We start from the raw sequence: 26,558 nt of genomic DNA, 5'->3' as shown, positions 1-26,558 counted from the left end.
CCTTGCACCGCCATAATCTCCCGCCACTATGCCGAGCCTTGTGCTGAAGACGAATGTCCCGCTCTCTGACCCCAAAATTTTTCTCTTAGAGTTCTCGACGGTGAGCAAGACCGTTACATACGTGTGCCATGACATCGTGACTGGGTGAAATCGTGCTAGCTCGCGGCAAAGACCCTGAACAAGCCGGAGGTCTACATCTCTGTCAGCTACGACTACAGTGAGAACCTCACCTTCAATGGCTCGTTCGACCCGACTTTCCTGCTCACCGTCGTAAGCTGAGGATCTGAGTTTCCGTTGATTCTTACGTGTTCATGCCCACGATGTCATTTTAGACTAGCCTGGACAATATCACGCCGGAACTGAACGAGGGCTATAGCAAGGTCCTGTACAATTTTCTTGAGAGCAAGCTTGGTATCCCAGGCGACCGTGGCTACATGTGCGTATTTAGCTGGCACCTCTACATGTCCTCTACTGAAGCACCGTACTCATAGTACGTTCCTTGATCCTGGACGTGCATATATGGGGTACGCTGCTGTCCTCCTCGAGTGCCTCCGAATGATACTGATGTCGATGACTGCATGAAGTTACCAGGGAACGACTTTCGGTACGATATTCGGTCCCAAGCACTGATCCTATAGCGGAGCCGCCGTGCGAGCAATATAACACGATGTATCTTTATCGTATATACGTATGAAGGTTCCATTATTCCACCATCCAACCCCTGGCCATTCATTGCACGGGTTCCATAGGTCTAATGACATGGAGTCAGCAAGAGCGTTTGCAACACTGCGCTCTGCGGCGGTGAACAGTTGAATGACTACCCCTAGCTGATCGCGAACGCCCATGAGGGAGGTGTGGCAGCATCAGACAACGTCTGCGTAGTATTCTGTGAGTATCATGCAAGTGGGCCTTATCTAGAAGCACAGAGTCAGCAGCCATGACCCGCCCTCCTAATTTGTCGCAGAATCTGCTTGCCGTAGCAGCAGGCATAATTCGGATTCAGTGGTTGGATGAAAGAAAGACACCAGAAAGAATAGCGACTCGACTCAATTTGACTGTAACAAAAATCATCATTCGCTCATGACTGTTCGCAGCACTGCAAAGTCGGAGCGTCTTCGCCCGTTCTACGTTACACTTGCCGAATGCGATCAATGTCTCAAATCCTAACTGATGCTGGCGCACATGGCTCTACTGCGCAATCAAGGCCGCCCTCTCTGCCCATGCACTCTTTACCACATCCTTCGCCATGAGCTTCTGGTGCCAGCTAAAGTATATGCACGAAGTGAGCTGTTATTGCAGGGCACAACGAAGCAATATCATGGTCACTTACGCATAGAAAGACGGGTAGTCCTTCTCAATGTTGACACCTTCCACATCGGCCAGGATTCGGTTGATCGCAACATTGCTCCACCTTCGCACCGCACATGACAGACAAGATAAATAGAGCAGACATGTGCGAGGGCAGCGATGTGAACTTACGGAATGAAGGAGATGTCAGCGATAGTGTACTTGTCGCCAACCAGCCACTCCTGCTTGCAGAGAACGCCGTCCAGGACACCGAGTACACGGCGAGTCTCATTCTGGTACCGCTCAATCACGCTGGGAACCTTCTCTTGATGGTAGGTGACGAACCACACCGCCTGCCCGAAGTACGGTCTACTCCACATTGAGTATTTCGTTCAAGAATGGAGGCGGCGGAACTTCCTTACCCTTGACCAGAGGCCTGGAAGAATAGCCACTGAAGCTCAAGTGCCTTGTCCTCGGGTGTAGATGCGGAAATGTGGCGCGCCGTGTCGTACTTCTCGGTGAGGTAAAGGATGATGGCATTCGACTCCCTGAATTGCATATTAAATGTTCTTGCAGATCGATGGAAATAACACCAAGCCGAACGCACCAGACGACAAAGTCATTATTGCGATGATCGATCAAGACGGGAATACGTCCGTTCGGATTGTACTTGGTGAACTCGGGATCCTGATATCCGGGCTTCTGGAAATCGAGGTCGATGTACACGTTCTCGTATTTCAGCCCGAGCTCGTTCAAGACGAAGACGACCTTCCTGCAACCAGAGTGAGCTTCGCCCTGCGGAAATGCACCAGTCTGCGGTGATAGTCTACTCACCAGCCGTTGGGTCCTGCCTTGTGCGTATAGAAAGTGAACTGCTTGCCGTGGGACATGGTGTAGAATTATCCGACGAGAAAGGCGTTGTAGGCCGTGATGTCTTTCGTGAGCACCCCGGCCTTATATACTGTAGCGTCCTCCTCCCCTCACTCGTTACAGTAATCAAAAGGAACCTTGGCATGACACACACAACGAGCAGACGCTCGCGATGGTTCAACGATGAGTAAGCTATCGATTTTTGTCTCCATGGGGTACAATGGGGCCTGCACACCAGAGGAGCACTTACTATCAGGTAGTGTCGAAGTCACGGTCGTCTTTTGTGGAAGTTAGAAGCCACCGCTTCTTCCGAGCCGCGCATAAACGACGTAATTAGGCAGCAAAATGTGCTTGTAAGCTGCAAGAAACAGGCTGACGAAGCCACCAAGTCTTAGTCACAAAGTGCATCCCTAGCGCATACCTGCTGCCGCCTGTCGAGGTTGTTATCATAAGCGCCGGCATTCGATCGTTGAACAATTAGCGGGGTGACATTCGGAATTCCAGGACGAGGGACTTTGTCATCGTCGGCACCATTGCGTCCAGGCGCGGTTATTGGCGACGTTGCACGATGTCGTTTAAGTTTCAGAGCTGCAGCGAGGCGTAGCTGATGATCACCAACAGTAAGTAAAAGGCGCACCGACGATACCGACGATTCCTTGACTATTCTTGGAGGGCCTTGTGAGGTGCGGGCACACTCATATACAATACTTAATGACGTTCAAAGCGCATATATCTATATCGTGACGCTGCTGAGATATATGCACTGTCTGCCAGTGGATCCAAGCCAACCAAACGGGCTGACTGAAACCCGGTAGAACCACCATTAGATATTCATACAGGCGCGTCTACTCTACCTGATTGGTCAACTTCGGATTCCCCCAAACTAGCAAAATAGAGAAAAATGAGGAACATGGGCTGGCCTTCGCGGGCTTGCGCGAGGCTGCGCAAGCGCGGGTTGTAGAACGTGACGAGTGATGCACAGTCAAGCAAAATGTGCGGCTTTGGGAATGTACTACGCCTTGAGGCCGCACGCAACCATTCGCTGAAGCCAGTCATGTCGAACGGAGACCAGCCGCTTATTCCGCCGCGACGACCGCGAGTGGATGCATCTCTGTCAGAGGGCCAATCGGGCGATTGGGACGGCCACTGACCGCCGGGTGGGGGGCCAGGTGGCATATCTGATAAGCCTGGAGGTGTCCTGGGTGCTGTGATGTTCAAATGGATGACAAGCTGTATCATGGGTGAGCGGAAGTCGCATCACATTAGCTCGCTACGGCACTCGTTAGCTGGCGCAATCACCAGGTCATAGCAACACTTACAACCCTGCATTCAAGCGAACGAAACTTTCCACGCCGAACTCTTGCCTCCATGCACAAAGCTTCCGCTCGATCATATTCATCTAGAGGTGGGTAGCCGTCAGAGCGGTCCAAACCACTCCCCATGAGAGATTCCTGGTTGTCCAATCACCCCAAATCATTTAGCGCAGCGCTCATGCCATCAAAGTCAACAATGTGAGCCGGTCGTATGTTCCGATATGTATGCAGAAACGACTGCCCGCCACGTCCAGCCATGATGCCGTAGCTCATCTCAGGATCAAATGCAAACCATTCCGGGGAAGGAGGGGAAGCCGTGTCCATGCGTGCATGATAGAGAAGAGTGTACGGCTCTAGGATGTCGGGAATGACGGTGTGGCCGTTCCCGTGGTAAGTGTTAGGCCATTGGACGAGCAGCGATGAGAGTGAGTTGAAGATGAATGGCGCTTGATTTATCGAACTACAGAGGAAAAACACATGATGTCGCGCCGCTGATGGGTACAGAGGCCGCATACGTACGCTTGCCTTACAGAGAGCTGTATAGGAGTATGCGAGACAGCTGTAGACGGCGTGTCGCTACAGCCTGAGAATCGCCGTTCTACGTCAGATAAGGATATCCGTAGCCCGCGCAGGTTGAAGGAATTATCTACTCTGTTCACAGGAGACTACGTTCTACAGGCAGAAACGCAGCTATGTAGGTGAAAGGCTGCTCAGTCGTTGTCGCTCGCTCGTTCCTGTATACAGCCACAGCATTTGTCGTATTCCTGCTAAAGTCATGCTTGCATAAGTACATAGTAGTACCCATCAGTTCTCATGCGGATAGATCTCTCCGTGATGCGTTCGATCGGTGGCTGTGTGATTAGTCGGGGTTGGAACTACTACATACCTACTCCAAGTTCTACCCGATGTCCCACGTCTCTGCAAATACACTTTATTGAGCAGCCCTAGCTGTACATAGTCGCAAACCACCCGCGGTATTGAATCGACGTCGTCGACCTCAGCGTTCAACGCGAATCGCCTGAAACATCCTTCCATGGGTCTCACGACTCGGACGGGGGGTAGACAGGCTGTACGTTGTGCTCTACCGCTGCATACAACATCGCGACATGTCTGCGAACAGCTCTATCCACATGCACCCTCCGTGGATAACCACATGCTCTCAAGATCGCAGCTAGATCCGGTTCTAATTTTGCATATTGTGAGCCCATGTCATGCCGTTGGACCTGTCAAAGGTTTACAATCGGCTATCAGTCCCCCGCCCTTATAGACCACGTTCCATTTCGAGACATGCTATAGCTCTACCGCTTTGCGACTCGGTTCCCCTACAGAGACAGTCATGTCTTCCGATGCTCAAGTCGACTACCGTCTGCCGACGGACGTCAAGCCCACCCACTACGACCTCGTCATCCGTACGGACCTCAAACAGTCCAAGTTTGACGGGGTCGTCAAAGTCCAGTGCGCAGACAAGCGGCGCCGATTGTTCATACATAACTGATGCTGTTCCAATCCGATCCAGTCTGGATGTCCTCAAGGAGACTTCGAGGATCGTTTTCAATGTCAACGAGCTCAAGTTGGACACAGTTTACCTTTACCCGGATGCAACCCTATCGTCACCACTTGCACCGTCGTTGACCGATTTCGACAAGACTATGGAGCGTTCCACCCTACACTTCGACGCGCCCCTCGTCGCAGGGTCGAAGGCGCAGCTGCAGATCGCCTTCGAGGGCGAACTGACTGACTCCATGATGGCATACTACAAGTCCGCTGGCGGGGAGGACCAGTCAGACATATACGCCCTAACGCAGTTCGAGGTGCCTTTGTTGGTCATCTAAGCGCGATGCCCAAGCTGATAGTCTGGCAAGCCCACCGCCGCGAGGCGTGCGTTCCCGTGCTGGGACGAGCCCCTACTTAAGGCAACATACGCAGTCACGCTCATCTCGCGTGCCGACACCGTCAGCCTGAGCAACATGTCCGTTGCCTCCGAGTCTGCGTACGAGCCCGAGTCCGCGGACAAGACGGATGGTGCGGTCTCCTGGTTGACCGAGCGGCTGTCTAAATTGGCGGTCGACGAGACCTCTGGCTCCGATAAGTGGAAGATCACCCGCTTCGAAACGAGTCCTCCTGTGCGTGTTTCTCGGCTTTTCGACGGCGCGGCAAGGCTGATCGTCGGCTAGATGTCGACGTACCTGGTCGCCTGGGCGAACGGAAAATTCGCATATCTAGAGAGCTCGTATGTGAGCCCGCTGAGCGGCAAGACGCGTCCGCTGCGCATCTACGGTATGTTTCTCTCTACTTTCCTGGAACAGCAGTTATAATAGACCTTCGAATGATAGCGGCGCACGATCTCATCCACCAAGCGCAATTCGCGCTGGATATCAAGCGCAAGGTGTTGCCGCTATACGAGAAGGTATTCGATATCGAGTACCCACTGCCCAAACTCGACACCTTGGTCGCGCACGATTATGATTCCGGTTAGCCTTCCAGCTCCTCTATGTCTGGTCGTGACTTGACACCCAGCTTTTATGCATTCCAGGTGCGATGGAGAACTGGGTAAGTCTCCAAATCGAGGTGGCGGTGAGGCTTGCGGCTCACTGTGCGTGCGTCATTGCAGGGTCTGATCATCGGGTGCACGTCTGCCCTTCTGCTCGACCCGAATTCGACGAAGCTGGAATCCAAGAAAGACGTCGCGGCCACGCAAGCCCATGAAGTTGCACACATGTGGTTTGTACCCGAGTCTGTTGAGTTGGTATCGTCAGGACGCTGCTCAGAGGCTATCACAGGTTTGGCGACATCACGACCATGGCTTGGTGGGACAACCTGTACCTCAACGAAGGCGAGTCCCTGTGAACACCGACACGCTGTTTTGGTGCTGACATCTGGCTGGAACAGGCTTTGCGACCCTCGTGAGCATATCTTTTGAGGGTGTACGTACAATTGCCGCAGTCTGACGTACAGCGCTAGGTGGGAGAAGTGATCATTCTTGGTGCGTTGCGGTGAACTTTCTCGACGAGGGCGGCGCTGACTGATCCGCACCACAGACAAGTGAGCAATGCCCCCTTGACGACATGATTTCCTTAACACACCGCATAGGATTTCCCCCGAGTGGAAGCTCCATTCGGCATTCATCTCCGAGTCCTTGTCGTGGGCTATGGACTTGGATGCCAAGCTCTCGTCGCACCCGATCGAGGTCGAGTGCCCAGACGCGGAGATGGTTAATCAGGTAAAGCCGCCGTGGTGATGCGTGGGGAAAGCAGCTCACACATTGCAGATCTTTGATGATCTGTCCTATAGCAAAGCGGCATCGGGTGAGTTTGCATCTCGACGCATACGGCGGTCCTGCTGACCAAGCCACGAATAGTCCTCCGCATGTTATCGAACTATGTCGGCGAGGAGCGCTTCCTGAAGGGAGTCTCCATCTATCTCAAGAAGCACCTGTTTGCCAACAGTGTGACGAAGGACCTCTGGGAAGGTATCGGCGCCGCTACCGGTACGTACGAGGTTTCTCTAGGTCGATGTCGACGGTCCTACATGCGCTCTGACGCCAGGCATCGACATCTCCAAGATGATGGATAATTGGGTCAAGACGGTAGGTTCTTGACAGCGCACAAAATCGCTTCGCTCACGGGTGCACTCCCGTTCATAGGTGGGCTATCCCGTGGTCAAAGTCACCGAGACGAGGGAAGGGGTCCATATCCGCCAGGACCGCTTCCTGGAGACGGGACCGGCCAAGCCTGAAGACAACGAGACGCTATGGTGATTGAGCTTCTGCTTCATGACCTATTCGTCCTGACCACTGTGCGACTAGGACAATCCCCCTCGCCTTGCTCACGACCAAGGCAAACGGCGAGACTGTGCTACAATCGGACATTGTGCTCGACGAGCGCGAGAAGACGATTCCTCTCGACGTCACGAGGCCATTCAAGCTCAACGCTGGCACTGTCGGCTTCTGTGCGTATGCTGACGTTGACGCTGAAATACATTCCAATAACATTGCCGCGCAGACCGTGTGCTGTATACTCCGGAGCGCCTGCTGAAGATCGCGAAGGAGGCTGTAAAGACACCGTCTCCGTTTTCGGTCGAAGACCGCATGGGCTTGGTGTACGACGCGATGGTGCTCTCGAAGGCAGGGTACTCGGAGGTTAGCAGCGCGCTGGCGTTAGTGGACATCCTGCGTGACGAGCCAGAACGTGAGCGGCGCGTCCCGCGATGTCTGTGGCGCTATTCCTCCTCACTATACGTGTTCATTAGATCTCGTGTGGACCAGCATCCAGAGCAACCTTGCGCTCCTGCGCTCTGTTTGGTACGACTACCCAGACGTCAGGGCCTCGCTGGCGCAGTTCAGTCAGGTCTGCTGTTGGCCATAACTCGCCTTGGCTTGTGCTCATCCGTGTCTGCAGGAGCTGTATGGCCCCATCGTGAGACAGCTGGGATACGAGTACACCGACGACGAGCCCTCGGCCACTCGTGAATTGCGCACGCTAGCTATCAGCGCCGCTGCGACTGCGGGGGAGCCGAGGTAGATGGCCCAACTCGTCGAATGATAATACTTACCTGATCTCCCTTATGGTGCCACAGCGTTGTCAAGGAGCTCACTGGGCGCTTTGCGCATTACATGAAGACTGGCGACGACTCGAGGATCCCGGCCGATCTGCAGCGCGCTATCTACACCATCGTGAGTTATATGGGTTATTATGCATTCCGGGATGCAAGCTAAGCTGCTGTGCATAGTCTGTCCGCGAGGGTGGGCGGGCCGAGTGGGAGGCGGTGAAGGGTATTGCGAAGAAGCCGAAGAACCCGTCGGCGGGTACAGATGCGATGGTTGGAATGGGCTATTCGCTGGATCTGGCACAGGAGACGTTCGACTTTATGCTGACCGAGGCGCGGGCGCAAGACATGATGCCCTTTATTGGAGGAATGGCGAACAATCCCGCGATGAGGCGGTTCTTGGCCGAGGCGTTCAAGGATAACTTTGCTACGGTAGGTCCGTCTCGGAGGACGCGGGGGTCTGAATGAGGGCTGACTGGTGTGCGGCTGATAGATTGACAAACGGTTGGAGGGGAACTACACCATGCAGACCCTAGTTACGGTGGGTGACAGGTTGCTGCTGATGGCCGCTCGAGCGGGTCGTTTGACTGTTGGTGTGTGCAGTACGCTTTCGAGTCTCTCACGACAGATAAGGACTATGACGATACTGTGGCATTCTTCAAGGTCGGCCATATATTGTATTGGCTGGAGCTTGACAGGGCTGATCACGGCTATTATAGGAGAAGGACACGTCGAGGTACGACTTGGCACTCAAACAGACTTTGGACAACATCGCGTCGAGGTCTGCGTGGATCAAGGTAAGCGATGCATGTGCTAGATTCGATGCGGCATCTGACGCTGTGGCAGCGGTCGACGACGGACGTCCAGCAGTGGTTTGAGACGCGGAAAAGCAATAGGAAATTGTGAATGTATGTCGCTGCTGTAACGTTTGTCGTCATCATATGTTGCGACACTGAGTATCTGGAGATCACGTGTATGACACTGTAGTGTCGATGATGCAATGGACTTGAAAGTTGAACGTCGCTGGTATGACGAGCTGTCCTTTGCCGGTCCGAGGTCCTCGTTTGCCATATATATACGCCCACGACGCTTCCTCTTGCTCAACTCGCGCCCCCACGTTCACCACCATGAACGGAAATCAGACACACAATCTCTCTGATAATGTCGAACGTACGGACTATCCCGAGCGTGCAGAGCATATTTTGTTCACAGAACCAGACTCCGAGGACAACGAAGGATCTTTGCACCCACCGCTTCCGCGTTCCGAGACTATGCCTCTTGTGCCCTTTCAACATCTTGTCCTGGATCCGAATGAATGCCGCACCGCTAGCACCGTGGAAGCACCTAGCGACGCTGCCAGTAGTCTACCACCTGCGAAGCGCGTTCACCCTATGTTTCTCGAGCCTGTGCAATCCGACACCCTGATCAGGACTTCCCCTCGCATATTTGGGCCTTCTTCTCTTCGTCCCGTTTGCGAGCCGTCATCTATGTCTCGTCGCCGACTCGCCTCGAACGGACCTGCTTTGTGCGGCAAGCTAGAGCTCCCTTCTCCGTCTGAATGGCAGTCCACCCTCGGCTTTCTTGGACTAGATAATCCGCTCCCTGGGCCTCGCACGGCACCTTCTTGCTCAGGAGATGTCACACCTATAACCCCCGTGGATCAACGCGTGCAAACACCCATTGCGCCCCCAGAGCTTCTTCGCGCGCGAATGCCCAAACCGAGAAATCTGACTGGGGTCCATCTCGTCTTTGACGGTGCTGGTCTCGATTACTCGCCTCAGACGCCTATTGATCTGCCTTTCACTTCTCCTGTTATCCGAGAATCCCCTACTCCATCTTCTCCTGGGCAGAGGTCGAGCTCGCTTCCTCCAAGCAACGCCGTGTCCACTCTGTTTCGTTGGGCGCCCAGACGATCTGATAGTGATGCTCTGAAGGCTGGTTTGCGGCTGCCCATCTCTCCCCTCAGAAACACACAACCTGCAAAGCGCAGCCACTACCCCCTGACTGGTAGCTGCCCAAAGTCCCACGCCCCGCGTCCTCCAGCCCTGCGCCTCGCCCTCTCACGGCGGCTCTCGTACAAGAGCGCGTTTGGTGGGCCCTCAACGCCGCCGACCGCACTCGCCCCTAGCCTGGCTTCTCCAGCGGTCATCCAGTCCTTCTGTTTGTCGACCCCGTCAACTCCGCCAATGGCCGATGCGAAAGCTTCCACGATGATCACTCCGCCTGTTCTCGTCGATTCTCCGGGCTACTTTTGTCTCTGAGGACGCTGTTCTTGTCGGTCTGTAAACAATCCTCGGGTTATGCATTGCCTGGCTGTTCTAGCACCAATTGTGTTGTCTTTCCTCTGTGTTGTCGCGTCACGTAGCACAGTGATCTTGTAATAAATGTCTTCGCGTTTGACGAGCCGTGCCGCGATCTAGACTATATCTCTTCGGGAACGCGTCTCAATGCGGTCGCGTGACCGCGGTGGGGCTTCACGATGCGCATGACCGACGCGTGCGCCTGAGGCTCCCCGCACTGCTTTGGAGCGGTCACAGCGACCTACGCGTTGGTGCCTCTGTGGCCCCATAGACTCTTCTTCCGACTATCTTGCACACTCTCGTAGTTCTTTAACCGTGCACTCGCCCCGAGTGATCGCGATCCGAGATGACGACCCCAGTGACGACTGAGACGACCACCACGACCACTAAACGCTCGACTGTGGCTATTGGCGCGCCCAAGGTTTGAGTTCAGACCTGCAGAGCGCCGCGGGCTTGTTGCTCACTGCTTGGCGTCCGTCTGTTGCAGACGAAGATTATTACCAGGCAGCGCTTGAGGAAGGTTCGTCCGTGCGTGCTTGCAGCGAAGCCGCCGGACTAACGTCGTTGTACAGTATTCATGGCTCCCGGATGTGCTCCGATTGCAGGGCAGCGTAAGCATTGCAAGGCATCATGGTGCGACATGTGAAGCTGAGGAGCCTACGCGTAGATCGTGCCGCGCATCATTGGCCCTGTCTTGACCGTTACGCTGTTTGCGAGCGGCGCCGCGTATCTATGGGATAGAGGGACCGATGTGGCGCTCACCAACCAGGTCGTGCCTCTGCTATCCGTAGTTGTGAGTCCCATCTCATACAATCTCAGCAATATGTAGCCTCAATTGCTTCACACTACCTAGGTCGGCTTGATTCTAGTATTCAGGTGCGTGAAACGCGGCGTAAGGCGCACCTACTACCATGTATGCTGAAAGGCACATTCCAGAAACGGGTAAGCGGCCGACGCTCATCGCGCATATGCGTACGTTCTGAACATGTCTCAGCACATCATACGATCGATACTATGAGGGCCGCAAAGATTTCGCCACGATGACAGCCCATGTGCGTTCGACACCTGCCTGTGCAGAGACATCCATGCCTGAGCTAGCGCTTCCTGCAGATCCGCAGCCTGTCGCAGCTCATCTGGATCAACGTCGCTGTGCCCCCCGCAGATGACGCTGCGAAGGGCAAGGCACCCAGCGCGAACCTGACCCCCGCGCAGCTCCGGCGGCGCAAAGTAAATGCGCTGAAGCTCTGTGCCGCCTTTGCGTTCACGGTCAAGCACTACCTGCGCGGCGAGGACGGGCTCGAATGGGCAGACTACGCCGGCATCCTGCCCGCGGCGACGGCCGGCCTCGTGCGCGGCGGTAAGGCGTCGCGCGGGACATCGGCGTACACGACCTACGCGGCGACGGCACACACGTCCGTGACCACCAGCGGCGCGGGCACCCCGGACGAGGGGCGCCCGCTGGAGGTCGCCGTCGAGGCGGGGGACGCGACGAAGCGGATCCGCGTGAAGCGCAGCAAGGACAAGCTCAAGCAGCCGGGGGCGAAGACGCCGCGGACGCCGCTGCTGAGCGCGCTGCACCAGACGATTGACTTCAACGCCCACCCCGAGCAGCTGTCGACGCCGCTCCCGCTGGTGTAGGTGCATGCGCCCCGGTGGCGCCGCCAGGCACTGACTGGAAGACCCGCAGAATAGCGCATGAGATCTCCCGGACGCTGTTCTTGTTCAAGCGCGATGGGTATCTCGAGACCGTCGGCCCGGCCGGTAAGAGTCTTTCGAAGTGCCTGTCACGCTATGCGCTGACCGTCGGCGGACAGGTACGAACGCGATGAACGGGCAGTATGTGTGTCTCTTGTCTCCCAGTGATATGAGTCTTTGACCCGTCCCCAGCGTGCAAGGCATGGTAAGCATGATGACGGCCATGGAGCGTGTGGCCAACACGCCCATCCCGCGGTCGTACAGCATTCATCTCAAGCAATGCGTGACGCTCTACTTGTTTGTCCTCCCGTTCACGCTCATAAAAGAGCTTGGCTGGGGGATGGTACCTATTGTGACGGTAGTTGCGTTCACGTTAATGGGAATTGAAGGCATCGCAGACGAAATCGAGATGCCATTCGGTAAGTTCTCTCGTTCTTCTGGTCGTCCTGCCACTCAAGGCCATGCACAGGGCTTGACAAATCACATCTTCCGCTAGGTGTGTTTCTCGTGTCGAAACCCGCACGCATACACCAACATTACTAACATTTTGCAGAGCGATACTGCGCGGACTTGAAGGAGGAAATCGAGTAAGCTTTGAGGGTCTCTGCTTCGTGCGTGTGCATTGACATGTTCTCGCTCCCGCAGATATATCGTGGAGAGGCTCCCGGAAGGCGGGGAAGGAATGTATGGTACGGACGATGGAGAGGGAGACGACTGAATTGGAAGGCAGCTTGGATATCGCCGGAACACTCATCACAGCATGCACTCATACATATCGATACCCACCATGTCGGACTGAATAGGGAATCGGAGTTGTATTGTCTACCGGAACTCCTCTGTACAGAACTCGCCAGGACCGTACGGCTGCAAGTCAGGTCATACATCAATTTGAAGTCCATTCAATGGCATGTATACACTGACCTTTGACGCCAGCGCGGTGAGGCCAGCCGAGTTCTCACTCGTATGACGACCACTCTGGGGGCCGGGTTTTGGCTTCTCGCCCTTGGTGAATGCGTCCAGCACTTTCTTCGTTGTAGCTGAGGTGAGATCCTCCTAGGAACATGGCGTACATGAGCACAGGCCCAAAACCCAGTCACGAACCATGGGCACTGACATAAAAGTCGTCGTTCACGACTAGCATTGGCGCATTGCTGCACGCGCCCTGGCACTCGACCTCGATCACGGTGAACTTGCCGTCCTTGGTCGTTTCGCCCGGCTTGATGCCGCCGAGGTGTTGGCAGACGGTGTCGAGGATCTCATACGACCCGCGGAGCATGCACGGCGTCGTGGTGCAGACCTGGACAAAGTTCTCGCCGATCGGCTCACTGCGGGGCACCGCTGAGCGACGCGGAAGGTCAAGACGCTGCGGTAAGAGACGCACCGGTTGAACATGGTGTAGAACGTTGCGACCTCGTACACGCGCATGGGCGGCATCTCGAGCAGCTTGGCGACGTAGTTCATGACGCTGATGCTCGTCCAGCCCTTGTTCTGCCGCTGGGCGAGGTCGAGCAGCGGGATGACGGCGGCCTTCTTGTATTGCGGCGGGTAGTGCGCGATGATCTCCTGCGCGCGCTTCAAGTTCTCCGAGCTGAACTCAAAGGCGATCTGTGTGCCGGGCTGTGAATACACGTATGCGGCGCACAGGGTGCGGTCGCACGCACCTTGGGGTTGTTATACGGCGTATCGCGGTGCTGCGTCGAGACGGCCTCGGTATGTCACTGCGACGCTGCTAAGACCAGGCGGCACATACCATGAAAAGAGCGTCTGATCTCCGACATGGTGTGGACGAGATTCTCCTGCACTGGGGAAGAGGGCGAGCGATGGCCCGAGCCAGTCGTGCGGCCAACATGTCGACCAGGTATGAGATGGCTCGCGTAGGCGCGCGAAATCGGGACTGGCTCGGGTCGACCTCACGTGTCGCGGCGCTGACGCCGAATCCAGACACTCTCATTGGCTGAATATCCCTTACCATGGTTGGGAAGGGGTTGCTCATGCGTTCGCAAGCCTCGGGTTCACGAACTACTGCGTGGTTTTCCTTACTCTTGTCTCAATCGATGCATCAAGATCTTCTCTAAAACTGTGGATAATACAATGAATGATGCTTGTACCTGCATGTATCCGCGAAGACAACTCGTTTTGGAGGGGTGCTATATAAATGATCATATTTGCGTACACTGTTGTCACATTGCCTTGTCGAGCATGCTATTCTTTCCACATTCATGATCTTATCATTTCAGTGCCATGGGGGCATCCGTAGGGACTATAAACGCTCTCCCTTTTTTTTGGGATTTAAAATAGAGATATGGAAGGCTGTACAAGGCGGTTTGAGCAACTCTATACCTTGAGCAACTCCCTCCAACCATAGTAGGTAGAAGGTGCAATACATTATCCAGTCGTTGCAGAAGAAAGCCATGAGGAGATCTACACTGAGTGATAAATTACATCCATAAACTCATGAACACCAAACTAGGATACACAATGCCGGTACGTGAGGCAGCACTACGACAGCTCGATGACCCCGTCCGTCCAGCTTCAGGCGGAATACTGATGGCTGGCCGCAGCATGGCCGAGGGTGCGAGTGGCGTGCCCTGGCGCGAGGAGAGAACCTCACACAGGTTCCGAACGGTGGCGTTATACATGGATGGGCCTGAGTAGAGAAGAATGTCAAGGTGAAACAAAGTTGAACGGGATTCTGTTCGATCATGTACATCATCCGGCCGTGCTTAGTGACGGCGCGTGCCCGAGTGTGGTGTACGACTCTTCATGCGAACAAGACGGCGAACCCATGACAAGCGACATAGCAGTCAGCTGCGAGAATGGCGGATTGGGAGGAGCGGACAGGGTCGACGGCACCCACGGACACAGCCTCGCGACGACGGGCGACAACACGAGATCAGCAGATCCTTGACGAATCGATCACATTAGAAGTCCCCGCAGGTCAATCTACGCCCCAGTGAGGGGAGGGTGGCAGGGCGCAATATTGAATGCATTCCGGGGGGGCCTTGGGACGAGCCAATGGGTCTCGAGCAAGGACATGAAGATCATCAGCTGGCAGAGTCGGATGCTGTACGATCAGGCTTCCCAGCGCGGCGTACTGCAACTGGAGATACGTCAATGTCGGGGTAGGGACGCTCGGGATCAGGGTTGCAGTACGAGGACGATACGTGGCGGCCATTGGCGCAGTCGCGCAAGGAGCTGGGCGCGGCGGTGAGGGCAGAGAAGGGCGGGGCATGGCCAGAGCTGGGCGGCGAGGCAGTTCAAGCCCTGGACGGTGGCGGCGGTTGTTTGCGCTCGGTGGCGCCAACTGGTCTGGTGATCGCTTCTTCCCGCGCCTCCTCTTTGCCATTCCCCTCTCTTGCTCCTCCTCCTCCTCCTCATCGTCTCCCCGCCGTCCTCGTCGTCCTCGCCGTCCCCGTACTCGCCCAGTAATACCAAGCTCTCGCGCCTCTACTAGCGTCCTTGCTCTCGCCCGCTTTCCCCGTCTCGGCCGTCGCCCCCGGCGCTTCTCTCGCTCGCTCCTTCTCTCGAGGAACAAACTGTATCCGTAACATCCACTCGCCTTGCAATGGCAACGCACGGCCCAATCAATGGCGTGAAGATATCTCGTATGTCTCCTGCTTGTTGCGCCCCCATCTGCCCGAGGAATGTGTGTCCACGCGCGCAACGGCCAGACGCCGACCCCGCGTCCCGTTCTCTGTGGTTCCGCTTGCTCGTCAGCTCCATGGGCTCCCTTCCGTTCGGCTTGCTGACCACACTATGCACAGCCGTCGATGATCCCCGCAAGGTCGTCAAGGTTGTCGCCTCGGACGGCAAGACCGGCGACGTGAGGGATCTCGTCTACACCAACTGCAAGGTCATCGGCAACGGCTCGTTTGGAATCGTGTTCCAGGCCAAGCTCCTCGACGAACCAGAAGGCTCCTCCGAGATTGCTATCAAGAAGGTCCTGCAGGACAAGAGGTTCAAGGTACGCGGTTTCTTCACGTGCCGTGCGTACATCCACACAGGGATTTACGCATTGCATGCGCGTTTCAATTTGAACTGAGCTGTTTTCTTCTCAAATGCTGCGTAGAACCGCGAATTGCAGATCATGAGGCTCGTGAAGCACCCCAATGTAGTTGACCTCAAGGCATTCTTCTACTCGAATGGCGATAAGGTGAGAGTTTCTCCTCCCTCCCGCAGCCGACGTGAACAAGACGAGAATGGGTTCAACTGATGTCAGTCACAAAAGAAAGACGAAGTGTACCTCAATCTTGTGCTCGAATATGTTCCAGAAACCGTGTATCGCGCGAGTCGCCACTATGCAAAGCTCAAGCAGCCCATGCCCATGCTTCAGATCAAGCTGTATATGTACCAGCTGCTGCGCTCTTTGATGTACATTCATTCGGTCGGCATATGCCACCGAGACATCAAGCCCCAGAATTTGCTCCTCAACCCTGCGACGGGCGTCCTCAAGCTCTGCGACTTCGGCTCTGCAAAGATCCTCGTCGCGGGCGAACCAAACGTCAGCTACATTTGTTCGCGGTATTACAGAGCGCCCGAGCTCATCTTTGGTGCGACGAATTACACCACCAACATCGGTACGTGTGGCTGTGCGGGTGCGACCTTCACCCTGGCTGATCACAGTCGTAGACATCTGGTCGACTGGGTGTGTTATGGCCGAGTTGATGTTGGGCCAGCCGCTCTTCCCAGGCGAGAGCGGCATTGACCAGCTAGTCGAGATCATCAAGGTTCTCGGAACGCCCTCACGAGACCAGATCAAGACGATGAACCCGAATTACATGGAGCACAAGTTCCCACAAATCAAGCCTCATCCCTTCTCGAAGGTCTGTGTGCCTTGCTCGCGCCTCTATTTACGTGTGCTCATATTTAGCACAGGTCTTCCGGCCCCGCACAGCCCCGGAAGCGATTGACCTGGTGTCTAAGCTTCTCGAGTACACTCCCGAGGCGCGCTTGAGTGCTGTAGAGGCTATGTGCCACCCGTTCTTCGACGAGCTGAGGGTGGAAGGCGCACGCATGCCCAACGGGAAAGAGTTCCCGTTGCTATTCAACTTTACTCGCGAAGGTTCGTGACCGCATTGTGTATTCATTCATATGTCGTGCTTCCGCAGCCGATGGCTGCAGAACATGACGCTGACGTATGTCTTCCCCTGCAGAGCTATCTGTCCGACCAGACTTGATCCGGCGGCTTGTACCGCCGCATTGCGAGAAGGAGCTGGCCTCACGCTCGGTTCATCTGGACAATTTCGTGCCGATACCATTGGAGCAAATGCGGGTCTCCCTGGACTGAATAGGCCGGTGCAGTGGGACTGTTGTTGTGATTCTGTTAATCCACGCTGCCGAGCCGGTCTGTCTGCTACCCAACTGCGCATGCGTTGCCGCCGTATATATCTTGTGTTGGAACGCATCCCCGATCAGTTGTATAAGGTTTCCATGATGTTGTGTTGTGTTGTGTGGCAGAGTCGTCGTACCGTCAAAGTTACGTTATGTTGTTATGAATCTGAATCTGAGATGCATAGATGCATGCATTCGCCATCTTGTGCGATTCTGGTGAAGCCGCCGCACGTTTTTGTGCGAGAGAGAGTTGTCGACGGCGGCAGTGCGATTGGCCGCGAGCGTGACTCAGCGCTCCGGATGGCGCGATGGCACGCGATGTCGCGACCTCTCCTCGCACTCTGAGCAGTGCAGCGCGCTCGTCCGCCGCGACTCTCTCTCTTAAGTGTCCGTTCGTCCTCGCTCTCGCCGCCCCCCTCGACCATGTCTACCTCGTCGCCGACCGCCTCGTCCTCGTATCTCTGCGACACCCTCCCCCCGCCGCGTCTCGCGTCCGAGTCGATGTCCCGCCCGCCGAGCCCCAGCGCCGTGCTGCCGCCGCAGCCGGCCGCCGCCTTCGCCGCCCCTGTCGTGGACAACTCGTCGCTGCAGCTGGTGACCAAGCCGGATGCATCGCACGCGGAGAGCAGCAGCGGTAGCAGGACGGCCCTTGCACAGCCGCCCGCGAGGAAGCTCTGTGTGCGGCACCAGAGGATGGCCGACGAGGGGACGAATCTCAAGCTCCAGCAGGTGAGTGTCTGCGCCTCTCTTTCAAAGTCTTTTACGGCGATCCTGGCCGCTTGGCTATTGCCAATCGCCGTCCGGAAAAGTCGGGAGAAGCAGCGGGGCTGGCTGTGCGAGCGCCAGCTGTTGGCGTTGGGGAGAGCGTCTTGATGGGGATAGGCGTTGGGCCAGTCCCACAGTATGCACTGTAGCGAGCATACGGACGATCTCTGCGTTGTGTTGAGTGCGAACTCGTGTGCTGACTCTTTTTTGCTCGCAGGCACTCGATGCGCTCCCGGTGGAAGAACGGGAGGCGGTCAATGCCGTCTGGTCCAACTTTTCCTCCTCGCCGCACCCCCGCCGTGCCCTCATCCTCCAGGGCCTCCTCACCATGTGCTGCTTCTCGCAGCTCTCCCTCCTCTCAGACCAGCTGTCGTATCTCATCCGTCTCGACCCATTTGTTGTCCTGCCTCGCGAGGTCTCGCTCAAGATCCTCGGCTACCTCGACGCCACCTCTCTCTGCCGTGCGGCGCAGGTCAGCCGGCAGTGGAAGAGCCTCGCGGACGACGACATTCTGTGGCGGGGCATTTGCGAGCAGCACATAGGGCAGAAGTGCCTGAAGTGCGGGTGGGGGCTTCCGATCCTCGAGAAGCGCCGCGTGGTCCGAATGCCGTCCGCGTCGACGTCCCCGAGCCCGCCGCCAACGAGTCAGGATGAGCAGGTCGCAGGGAAGAAGCGAGAGTCTGCGACAGATGTGCCTGCTGACGAACGGCCGGCGAAGCGCTCCCGACTAGAAGACGATGCCGCACGCTCAGCCAGTATCCCTCCTATCCCATCATCGTCCTCCGGTTCTGCAGGTATACCGGTGCCGTCACATCCGCAAACCCAACAACCGCGCCCGTCACCGTCGCGTTATCTCACGCGGCCGTGGAAGGACGTCTATTGCGAACGGCTGCGCATCGAGCGCAATTGGAGGCGCGGGCGATGTACGGTCCGCACGCTGAAGGGACATACGGATGGCGTCATGTGTCTGCAGTTCGACGAGACGCTCTCGCACCCCGCATTCCCCGTCCTCATCACCGGCTCGTACGACCGCACGGCGCGCGTGTGGAATCTGGAGACTGGCACGGAGGTGCATTGTCTCACAGGCCACACTCGTGCCGTACGCGCACTGCAGTTCGACGAGGCGAAGCTCATCACGGGCAGCATGGACCGCACTATGCGCGTGTGGAATTGGCGGACGGGCCAGTGTCTCCGCACGCTCGAGGGCCATACTGAAGGCGTCGTGTGCTTGAACTTCGATTCGACTGTGCTCGCCAGCGGCAGTGTCGACACGACGATTAAGGTGTGGAACCTGAAGACCGCCGAGTGCTTCACGCTCCGGGGACACTGCGATTGGGTGAATGCTGTGCAGCTGTGGGACGCCGACGGGACTAGTCCGGCCTCCTGTTCGTCTTCGTCTTCGTCTGTTTCATCTGTCTTCGACTGCAGTCCGGACGCGTCGCAGTTCTCCGGGTCCAACCACGACATCAATCGAGGAAAGATGTTGTTCTCGGCGTCCGACGATGGGACGATCCGGCTCTGGGACCTCTCGCTGCGCACATGCGTACGTCTCTTTAAGGGACACGTCGGGCAGGTGCAGAGCTTGAAGCTCGTCATGGTCGACGAAGACTGTGACGAAGCGGAGGCAGAGGCGCCATCCTCCCCGAACGATCCTGTCACTCCCCTACCTATGATTCTTTCGCCATCTTCCCCTCGCTCTCAGCTGTCACAGTCATATTCCTCGCTCTCCAGGTCCGCTTCGCCGCTTGCATCTTATGCTCAAGCGTTGTCTATCACCAACGGTGCTGCCGACTCAGAGCCCTCCAAGGCGGTGAACCAGCCCAAGCGGAACGCAGCCAAGCGCCAGAAACGCGTCCTCATTTCGGGAAGCCTGGACAACACCATAAAGCTGTGGGACATTGACTCGGGCAAGGCCACAAGGACTTTGTTCGGTCACATCGAGGGCGTCTGGGCCGTGGCGAGTGACAAGCTGCGTCTTGTCAGTGGCAGCCATGATCGCACCATCAAGGTAAGCTAAACATGATCTTCGCTATGTACTCCCAGGATTTACTGATCTGGTTCTTCAGGTCTGGGTCCGGGAAGAAGGTCGTTGTATGGCGACACTCGTCGGACACAGAGGTGCGGTGACGTGTCTTGCCCTTGGCGAGGACAAGATCGTTTCCGGGAGCGACGATGGGGATGTCAGGTTATGGAGTTTCTGCGGTTGATATGCGCATTCTACATAAATCATAACACGGATCTAATATACATAACATCTTTACGGGCTGTACTGATAAGAAGTTGGGCATGAATTGTTGTTTACAGGTCAAGGGATTACCTGAAGCTGTATTGATGAACACAGCAGTGTTATTGAGGCTGGTGGTGTGGCCGAGTTGGTCTAAGGCGTTGGATTTAAGTTATCTTGATTCCCAATGGGCGCAAGTCCGCGCGAGTTCGAACCTCGCCGCCACCAAATGTATTTTGTTTTTTTAGATTACCGGTTCCAATGAGCACAAGATGATCGAACAGTCTCATATCCTCTGAGATGTAAGGCTGCCAATACAGCCAGTGGACAATGTATGCCGTTCGATGCTACATCATTAACAGACGGAGATGCGCACAGCAAGATACCCATTAAAAATACACCCGTCATTGTTTACCAGTATTCTACATTCCAGATGCCTCTCAGCACTCTCAGAACAGCTGTGAAAGAGCGGTCAAAGGCAAGTCTGATACCAGAACATGATACAGATACGCACACCCGAGATGCTGTCTTTGCCTCCTGGCATTTCGCGGACACTGGTGAAATGAAGTGAGCTCGCCCCCCAACTACTGAGAGTGAAAGGACATACCGACGCGTGGGTTTGAATTGCTGCGACGGGTCAGGTTCCTCCCACAATCCTGCAACGCCAGATGTGGAGCGCCTTGGCCTAGCAACAGTCATGAGGAACTCGAATTGGTAGTTCCACATAAAACGAGGGGCTCACCGACTATATCCCTGGGTTGTGTCCTCTATTTCTGGAGAAGCCGCAGGTTCCGCCGCAGCTGGCGGTGTCGCGCTGGCGGTGACCTCGGGCACACGCTGTGCAGGCTTGTTCCGTGTTAGTGCAAGTGACAAGCGTAATTGCGCAGGGGCACCCTACTGGTTCAGGACGCGGAGGAGCAGAGGACAATGCGTCGTCGTTGTCGACACCAAAAATGTTAGAATGAGAACCACCAGGTGCTGTACGCACGCGGCGCGACGGCCGGTACTCTCCCGTATCTGGACCTTCTGCAGCGCAAAATCAGTGAGAGTAACATGGATGTAGACTATAGTCCACTCACTGGAAGCTACAGGCTCAGCCGGAGCAGGGGACGATGCTGCACCCTCGTCTCCAGCTGAGGAGAAGGTCCCGAAAGTGGCATATCCTGGTAGAGCAGAGGCATAAGCCACAGACATCAACTGCATGACCGAAAAATCGACGTACTCGGAAGTTTCTGAATGTTCGTGAAGTTAGGATCGACGGTCACGCCGGCGTACCTCGTATCCTCAGCTGAGGGTCGAACATCTCGAGAAGAAGCGCTCACTTGAGGAATTCCAAGAGCGATCGCTTATTGAAAACAATACGAGTGTTGTCCCAGTCCAGCAGGCCTTGTATGACGCGTGTCAAGTTCGGGATACCGCATGTGCAGGACACCAGAGACATGAAGCATACCCAGTTGTGCTGCCCATTCGCGCTCCTTGGATGCATCGCCCACAGCGGTGGATGGGGTGAATCTGCATTATGTAATTTTCACTATGATATCAATCACCCAAAGGGACACGTACGTAGCCGACATGATGAGGAGTGCAGACAGAGAAAGCGGATTACGATTCAGACAAGGGGAGGAGGCGAAGGTGGTAACCAGGCGCGTCGCGATCGGGACGGTGACTATGCACGTGATCATCCCATCCCGATCACCCCGCTTTCTGCCAGGGATAACGTTCATTGACTCAGCCTTTCTCTACTATGGCCGCACGCAGCCTTGCCGTGGCGAAGGACGCGGTCCGATGCTTGAAACAAGGCAATCTGGCGTCTCGGCCGCGACGACTCATGCATCATCAAACCAGACCGAACCCGTCTGCAATGTATATGGACTTAGCACAAGCCGGAAGCCCCGCGACCTCAACAACGCCCCTGGACATCCCAGACACACAAAGGAATACTCTGGAACGGGCCCTCCGGGTTGATCAGGCTGGCGAGCTGGCTGCTAATTACATATACGCCGGCCAGATGGCAGTCCTTGGCCGGGATCGCGCAGTTGGACCTCTCATTCAGGCAAGTGCTCCATAGCAGTTCGCATGCGTAGGTCCTACTGACCCACGTCGGGTGCAGGAGATGTGGGACCAAGAGAAGAAGCATCTCGCCGTGATGAACAAAATGCAGCTTCAACATCGTGTTCGGCCCACAGCTCTATGGGACGTTGCTCGGGTCGCTGGTTTCGGGCTAGGTGCAGCAACAGCATTCATGGGGCGAGAAGCAGCAATGGCATGCACTGAAGCTGTGGAGACTGTTATCGGGGAACATTATGACGAGTACGTACTGGCCCTGACGGTCTTCAATGCAGCTGACAATCTCCTGCAGCCAATTGCGGGAGTTCAAGTCTCTCCCTCAGTCTCATCCAAGTGTACCCGTCCTCAAGGGTGTCATAGAGGAGTTCCGGGACGACGAGTTGGGGCATCTTGATATAGCAGTAGAGAATCATTCTCAGCGGGCTCCGGCGCACGCACTCTTGAGTACCATTGTAGGTGCGGGATGCAAGGTAGCTATTGAGCTATGCAAGAGAATATAGAGCATGCCGCTGAATTGATTCTCAATTGTGATGTGATATCTGGGAGAGAAGGGACCGTGTCTAGTCTGAAGACTCCGCGGGTGGAGATATGCGAGCCAATGATTCGTTCTTCAGTTTCCCAGACCAACTCCATTTCGTCTGTGTGTGCAACATTAGCCCCAAAAGTGTTCAGTGTAGAAGTAAGAAACGTACATCTTGGTTGCTGGAAAGCCAGTAGATAGCTCCGGGAAAGAGGATGAGCCCTGCAAATGACTGCCAAGCGGTGCGGCTTGTAAAGCGGAAATGCTTGTATGCATTTTCACGCTGCGGGCACAATCTCAATCGTGAGAGATGCAAAGTCATAGCGGAGTATCCGAGGCCCTCACCATGGCATTCCACCGCTCGACGGCGGGGTCAAGCTAGAGGGATGGGAGAATCAACCATGATTTAACTGTAACTCAACAAATGTCTTACTTTGGTATAGCCTTATAAGCAACCCAACCCGACGTCTGTTAGCCTCGCGAGACATCAAGAACTGATGATACTTACCGTGGCCAGCCATGGTGGATGTTGTGGGCTAAAGACAGTATTGACGCTTGTTTGAGCGGGGGATCCAGGGCGTCGGCGCTTCCATCTACTACCGCTCTTGTACTCTGACCGTTCCCAACACGTCTCTACGCTGCCCATCTATTACCGCGCTGCACGTAGTTTTCCATGGCATACAATCGTGAATGGGACAGAGGGAAGCCGCCACCCACGGACGACGGCTCTACCTGGCAGCATCAAGCTCCGAGAGGTTCGAGAGACGATGACTATTACGGAGAGGGAAAGCGAAGGAAGCACAACAACGGGGTCAGTGCAACGCGTTGGTTTCCTTCGGGCATACTCATGCATCACATTCAGGGATACGATGCATCTTATGTCTATGACAAAGCATACGAAGAAGGCGGGTACGATCAAGGACACGGAGCTGCTCGTCAAGGCGACTACGTTCAAGAGCACGCGACGGATGACCGCTATCAACGAGGAGGCGGAGGCGGGTATAACAAGAAACGCCTGATACCCAGCGAACCAAGCCCGCACGTCATCTTCTTAGGGCTGGATCCCGACTTCACAGAGGCAGATGTGCGTACGGTCTCGCCGTAGAGGTTGCTGCGGATATTCTGATCCCTCCCACAGCTGCAAGCGTATCTGTCCAGCAGCAAGTGCAGCGTCGAATCGGTCACCATAATTCGAGACAGAACCACAGGCACTTGCCCCTTCGTCCTTCCTGCCGTTCTGCAGTGCATTGACGTTCTCTTCTTTCCCTGCCGGTGACTGTCCGTCTCTTAAGGTGCTTCAAAGGGATTTGGATTCGCCCAGTTCACAAGCGTGGAGCATGCCCGTGCTTTCGTCGACCCGCTGTTCCCCTTCGTCCAGATACCGCCCCCGGCGTCTCACGGCGCCACGGCGTCCACTGCCTTCTACAAGGCACTTGAAGCGGGGAATCCTGCGCCGCCCGGCGGACGACGTGTCAAGATCGACTACTCTCAGAGCGCCAGTCCCGGGGAGAAGCGCGCTCGTGGCCCGCAGTACGTCAATGACGGCACTCGAGACATCGGGAACACCCAAGCGTCTGTCCTCCTATTCCGCGGTCTTGACCCGCTGTCTGGCCCTCAAGCCATCGCCCAGGCTATGAAGACGTCCGCCGGGCCTGGCAAGGAGGGCGCCAAGGGTATGCGGAGAATCGTTCTCGTAAAGGACAAGGTGACCATGGCCAGCTGGGGCTTTGCATTCGTAGAGTTTGTGGACGTGCAGGTGTGTGTATCGCTCAAGAGGCGCAGCCCCAGCCTGATACTGGGTTCCAGTCTGCTTCTGCAGTCCTCGGCGCCACAATGTCACCGCAGATCCATCCGTCTGGGTTCCGGATATCGGATAGGCCTGTCGCTGCGTCGTTCGCGCACCCGTATTCTTTCCAGCCGCTCCCCGACTATTCACTACGGGATGAAGCGTGCCTCATGTCCTCCACCAGCCTAGGTGGCGTCGAGGGCACTTGGGTGAGGTACTGGGACGAAGCATCGACTGCGGCAGTGCTTGAGTTTGAAGTCGAGGAGCCTGTCCAGTCGACGCCCACCCCTGCAAAGGAGAAGAAAGAGAAGAAGAAGGCGAAGGGTCTGTCCTCTACCTAGTCGTGACATTCAGTTGAACTCATATGCATCAGAATCAGCGGCCTCGCCCGATAATAAGCCTGTGGAAGCATCTACACTGCCCGTGTCGGACAAACCTGTCACTCTGAACTTCAAAGGTGGACTGCAGAACAAGCAGGCTACCGGGAAGGTTGCGCCCCTTTTCTCCATGACAGATGAAACGCCCGCAGAGGAGACGGATGCCAACCCGGATCAGGCGCAGAATTCGTCTGAGGATGTCAAAGGTAGGGCATCACAGCATGGCAAACGTGTCGATTTGGTCGATGCTGACCGCAAGTATGTGTTTCAGTTTCAGCGGCGAAGAAAGTTGCCCCATTAATTGCAAGCAAGAAGGTAGCCGCTTCTGAGCATAGAAACGTCGGTTGCGTGCTGACACACTGCAGGTCGTGAACAATATCAATAAGTGGAACCAAGTACAAGAGGTACTGAGTCATGTCACAAATGCTGGTGGCGAACCCCCTGCTGTGCCGTCAACGGTAGGTTATCAAGCGTGTCCCTCACATCATCGATGTTGAGTCGTTTCAAGCAGAGCACTGCTGCTAGTACAAGTGCTCCGCTAGTTAAGGCAAGGTCGGCGACACCGGTACCGGTGGTGGATGAGTTCGAATTCTCCGACACCAATGCCATGACGTGTCTGCTTTGCGCTAGGCAGTTCAAGTCCCTTGAACAGCTTAAGCGGCATAATAAGGAGTCGGATCTCCACAAGGCAAGCAAGTGCGGCATACTGTATTCACGCGTGCTAATCGTCTCGTACGGAATCTAGAAAAACTACAAGGATGCCACTCTGCGGGAAGTCGCTCGCTCCAAGGCCGTGGCTGTCCGGACGAAGTCCGAGCAACCTAAATATCGGGACCGCGCATTGGAGCGGCGAGTGATGCACAATCAACCCGACATTCCTATGCCGACCGAAGGTGGCCAGGCTGTCGTTAAGAGGAAACATGCCGAGGGGCCTCCTCGTCCTGCGCCGACACCGGCTCCGCCCGTTAACCCGGGGCAGGATGAAAACAATGTCGGCAACCGCCTTTTGAAGATGATGGGTTGGAAGGAGGGCACTGGACTAGGGACGGAGGGAGAAGGCCGCGTTGACCCTATGTAAGCGACGACAGTTTGACTGACGGGACTCGTTTCTGACTGGTGTGCAGCCAGACCGCGATTTATGCACAGGGTGTCGGTCTAGGGGCGAGCAAAGGCAAGGAAATCGGCAAGTACGCGGAGGGATATTCGGGTTATGTCCACATGGCCCAGGATGCGGTGAGTGTCTCACGCCTGGCCTTCGATCGACTCGAGTGAACTGAGTGTGAACAACAGGCTCGGGAGCGGTATGGCAGCTGAATGCGAGCCTGCAAGGCTGCACAGGCTTGCCTGTGTGTTGCCCGTCGTTTGGATAGGCTCACTTGATTAAATTACTGTGTAGTTCATGAACGAATGTATGTGGCTGTCGCCACGTGGTTATCTAATCTGTTTCATTGTTACTATGTTCGCGATCGCTGTAAACA

At 55.7% G+C, this 26,558-nt stretch overlaps 13 protein-coding genes and 1 non-coding gene across 14 annotated transcripts; 10 read left to right on the top strand and 4 right to left on the bottom strand.

Annotated features, from left to right (window-relative positions):
• Positions 1-28: 28 nt before the first annotated feature.
• Positions 29-630, top strand: POSPLADRAFT_1044245 (hypothetical protein; the record flags this gene model as incomplete). The annotated part of the gene is made up of 5 exons (XM_024478497.1): positions 29-55; positions 160-270; positions 333-436; positions 492-524; positions 585-630. 5 exons carry the CDS (start codon positions 29-31, stop codon positions 628-630), a joined length of 321 nt encoding a protein of 106 aa, XP_024341588.1.
• A 558-nt stretch (positions 631-1,188) lies between these two features.
• On the bottom strand, positions 1,189-2,177 carry POSPLADRAFT_1053605 (hypothetical protein; the record flags this gene model as incomplete). Its single annotated transcript, XM_024480426.1, has 6 exons — positions 1,189-1,264; positions 1,331-1,411; positions 1,480-1,656; positions 1,710-1,835; positions 1,895-2,059; positions 2,122-2,177. 6 exons carry the CDS (start codon positions 2,175-2,177, stop codon positions 1,189-1,191), a joined length of 681 nt encoding a protein of 226 aa, XP_024341587.1.
• A 2,629-nt stretch (positions 2,178-4,806) lies between these two features.
• On the top strand, positions 4,807-8,921 carry POSPLADRAFT_1044244 (hypothetical protein; the record flags this gene model as incomplete). The annotated part of the gene is made up of 23 exons (XM_024478496.1): positions 4,807-4,925; positions 4,987-5,281; positions 5,333-5,593; positions 5,645-5,747; positions 5,804-5,941; positions 6,004-6,020; positions 6,082-6,191; positions 6,251-6,307; positions 6,561-6,690; positions 6,739-6,775; positions 6,829-6,957; positions 7,016-7,056; positions 7,114-7,223; positions 7,276-7,418; positions 7,472-7,657; positions 7,719-7,816; positions 7,868-7,986; positions 8,046-8,142; positions 8,199-8,447; positions 8,509-8,556; positions 8,619-8,678; positions 8,735-8,812; positions 8,862-8,921. 23 exons carry the CDS (start codon positions 4,807-4,809, stop codon positions 8,919-8,921), a joined length of 2,685 nt encoding a protein of 894 aa, XP_024341586.1.
• A 221-nt stretch (positions 8,922-9,142) lies between these two features.
• POSPLADRAFT_1053603 (hypothetical protein) lies at positions 9,143-10,276 on the top strand (the record flags this gene model as incomplete). Its single annotated transcript, XM_024480425.1, has 1 exon — positions 9,143-10,276. One exon carries the CDS (start codon positions 9,143-9,145, stop codon positions 10,274-10,276), a length of 1,134 nt encoding a protein of 377 aa, XP_024341585.1.
• A 385-nt stretch (positions 10,277-10,661) lies between these two features.
• On the top strand, positions 10,662-12,728 carry POSPLADRAFT_1031793 (hypothetical protein; the record flags this gene model as incomplete). The annotated part of the gene is made up of 13 exons (XM_024476812.1): positions 10,662-10,736; positions 10,803-10,835; positions 10,888-10,926; positions 10,983-11,108; positions 11,169-11,191; positions 11,310-11,367; positions 11,426-11,949; positions 12,003-12,076; positions 12,130-12,151; positions 12,203-12,429; positions 12,480-12,506; positions 12,564-12,597; positions 12,656-12,728. 13 exons carry the CDS (start codon positions 10,662-10,664, stop codon positions 12,726-12,728), a joined length of 1,335 nt encoding a protein of 444 aa, XP_024341584.1.
• Positions 12,729-12,832: 104 nt separating this feature from the next.
• Positions 12,833-13,859, bottom strand: POSPLADRAFT_1134170 (hypothetical protein; the record flags this gene model as incomplete). Its single annotated transcript, XM_024484442.1, has 6 exons — positions 12,833-12,874; positions 12,932-13,063; positions 13,125-13,335; positions 13,392-13,615; positions 13,672-13,701; positions 13,761-13,859. The coding sequence occupies 6 exons, from the start codon at positions 13,857-13,859 to the stop codon at positions 12,833-12,835; spliced, it is 738 nt and encodes a 245-aa protein (XP_024341583.1).
• Positions 13,860-15,025: 1,166 nt separating this feature from the next.
• On the top strand, positions 15,026-15,439 carry POSPLADRAFT_1053600 (hypothetical protein; the record flags this gene model as incomplete). Its single annotated transcript, XM_024480424.1, has 2 exons — positions 15,026-15,076; positions 15,137-15,439. 2 exons carry the CDS (start codon positions 15,026-15,028, stop codon positions 15,437-15,439), a joined length of 354 nt encoding a protein of 117 aa, XP_024341582.1.
• POSPLADRAFT_1073194 (hypothetical protein) lies at positions 15,374-17,541 on the top strand. The gene is made up of 6 exons (XM_024482578.1): positions 15,374-15,974; positions 16,080-16,163; positions 16,239-16,587; positions 16,640-16,833; positions 16,886-17,072; positions 17,164-17,541. The coding sequence occupies exons 1-6, from the start codon at positions 15,576-15,578 to the stop codon at positions 17,295-17,297; spliced, it is 1,347 nt and encodes a 448-aa protein (XP_024341581.1). The 5' UTR covers positions 15,374-15,575; the 3' UTR covers positions 17,298-17,541.
• Positions 17,542-17,764: 223 nt separating this feature from the next.
• POSPLADRAFT_1178336 (hypothetical protein) lies at positions 17,765-20,405 on the top strand (the record flags this gene model as incomplete). The annotated part of the gene is made up of 4 exons (XM_024488585.1): positions 17,765-18,070; positions 18,324-19,501; positions 19,535-20,114; positions 20,173-20,405. 4 exons carry the CDS (start codon positions 17,765-17,767, stop codon positions 20,311-20,313), a joined length of 2,205 nt encoding a protein of 734 aa, XP_024341580.1. The 3' UTR covers positions 20,314-20,405.
• A 58-nt stretch (positions 20,406-20,463) lies between these two features.
• On the top strand, positions 20,464-20,558 carry POSPLADRAFT_t46. Its single transcript has one exon. It is a non-coding gene; the product is annotated as a tRNA-Leu (tRNA).
• A 221-nt stretch (positions 20,559-20,779) lies between these two features.
• On the bottom strand, positions 20,780-21,904 carry POSPLADRAFT_1053597 (hypothetical protein; the record flags this gene model as incomplete). The annotated part of the gene is made up of 10 exons (XM_024480423.1): positions 20,780-20,788; positions 20,845-20,884; positions 20,938-21,015; positions 21,073-21,176; positions 21,229-21,356; positions 21,410-21,493; positions 21,553-21,605; positions 21,653-21,716; positions 21,781-21,842; positions 21,894-21,904. 10 exons carry the CDS (start codon positions 21,902-21,904, stop codon positions 20,780-20,782), a joined length of 633 nt encoding a protein of 210 aa, XP_024341579.1.
• A 165-nt stretch (positions 21,905-22,069) lies between these two features.
• On the top strand, positions 22,070-22,919 carry POSPLADRAFT_1178332 (hypothetical protein). Its single transcript, XM_024488584.1, has 3 exons — positions 22,070-22,383; positions 22,441-22,640; positions 22,690-22,919. The coding sequence occupies exons 1-3, from the start codon at positions 22,075-22,077 to the stop codon at positions 22,895-22,897; spliced, it is 717 nt and encodes a 238-aa protein (XP_024341578.1). The 5' UTR covers positions 22,070-22,074; the 3' UTR covers positions 22,898-22,919.
• Positions 22,920-22,957: 38 nt separating this feature from the next.
• On the bottom strand, positions 22,958-23,438 carry POSPLADRAFT_1053595 (hypothetical protein; the record flags this gene model as incomplete). Its single annotated transcript, XM_024480422.1, has 5 exons — positions 22,958-23,035; positions 23,090-23,200; positions 23,263-23,295; positions 23,351-23,361; positions 23,426-23,438. The coding sequence occupies 5 exons, from the start codon at positions 23,436-23,438 to the stop codon at positions 22,958-22,960; spliced, it is 246 nt and encodes an 81-aa protein (XP_024341577.1).
• A 152-nt stretch (positions 23,439-23,590) lies between these two features.
• POSPLADRAFT_1178330 (hypothetical protein) lies at positions 23,591-26,501 on the top strand (the record flags this gene model as incomplete). Its single annotated transcript, XM_024488583.1, has 12 exons — positions 23,591-23,728; positions 23,780-24,001; positions 24,056-24,139; positions 24,221-24,673; positions 24,724-25,027; positions 25,077-25,286; positions 25,352-25,395; positions 25,446-25,531; positions 25,606-25,798; positions 25,826-26,154; positions 26,205-26,313; positions 26,371-26,501. 12 exons carry the CDS (start codon positions 23,591-23,593, stop codon positions 26,392-26,394), a joined length of 2,196 nt encoding a protein of 731 aa, XP_024341576.1. The 3' UTR covers positions 26,395-26,501.
• Positions 26,502-26,558: the final 57 nt, after the last annotated feature.

Source organism: Postia placenta (assembly GCF_002117355.1).
Source record: "Postia placenta MAD-698-R-SB12 unplaced genomic scaffold POSPLAscaffold_3, whole genome shotgun sequence".
NCBI classification, from domain to species: Eukaryota; Fungi; Basidiomycota; class Agaricomycetes; order Polyporales; family Adustoporiaceae; genus Rhodonia; species Rhodonia placenta.
Note: the sequence above shows the minus strand (reverse complement) of the source record. Positions and strands in the feature narration are given on the sequence as shown.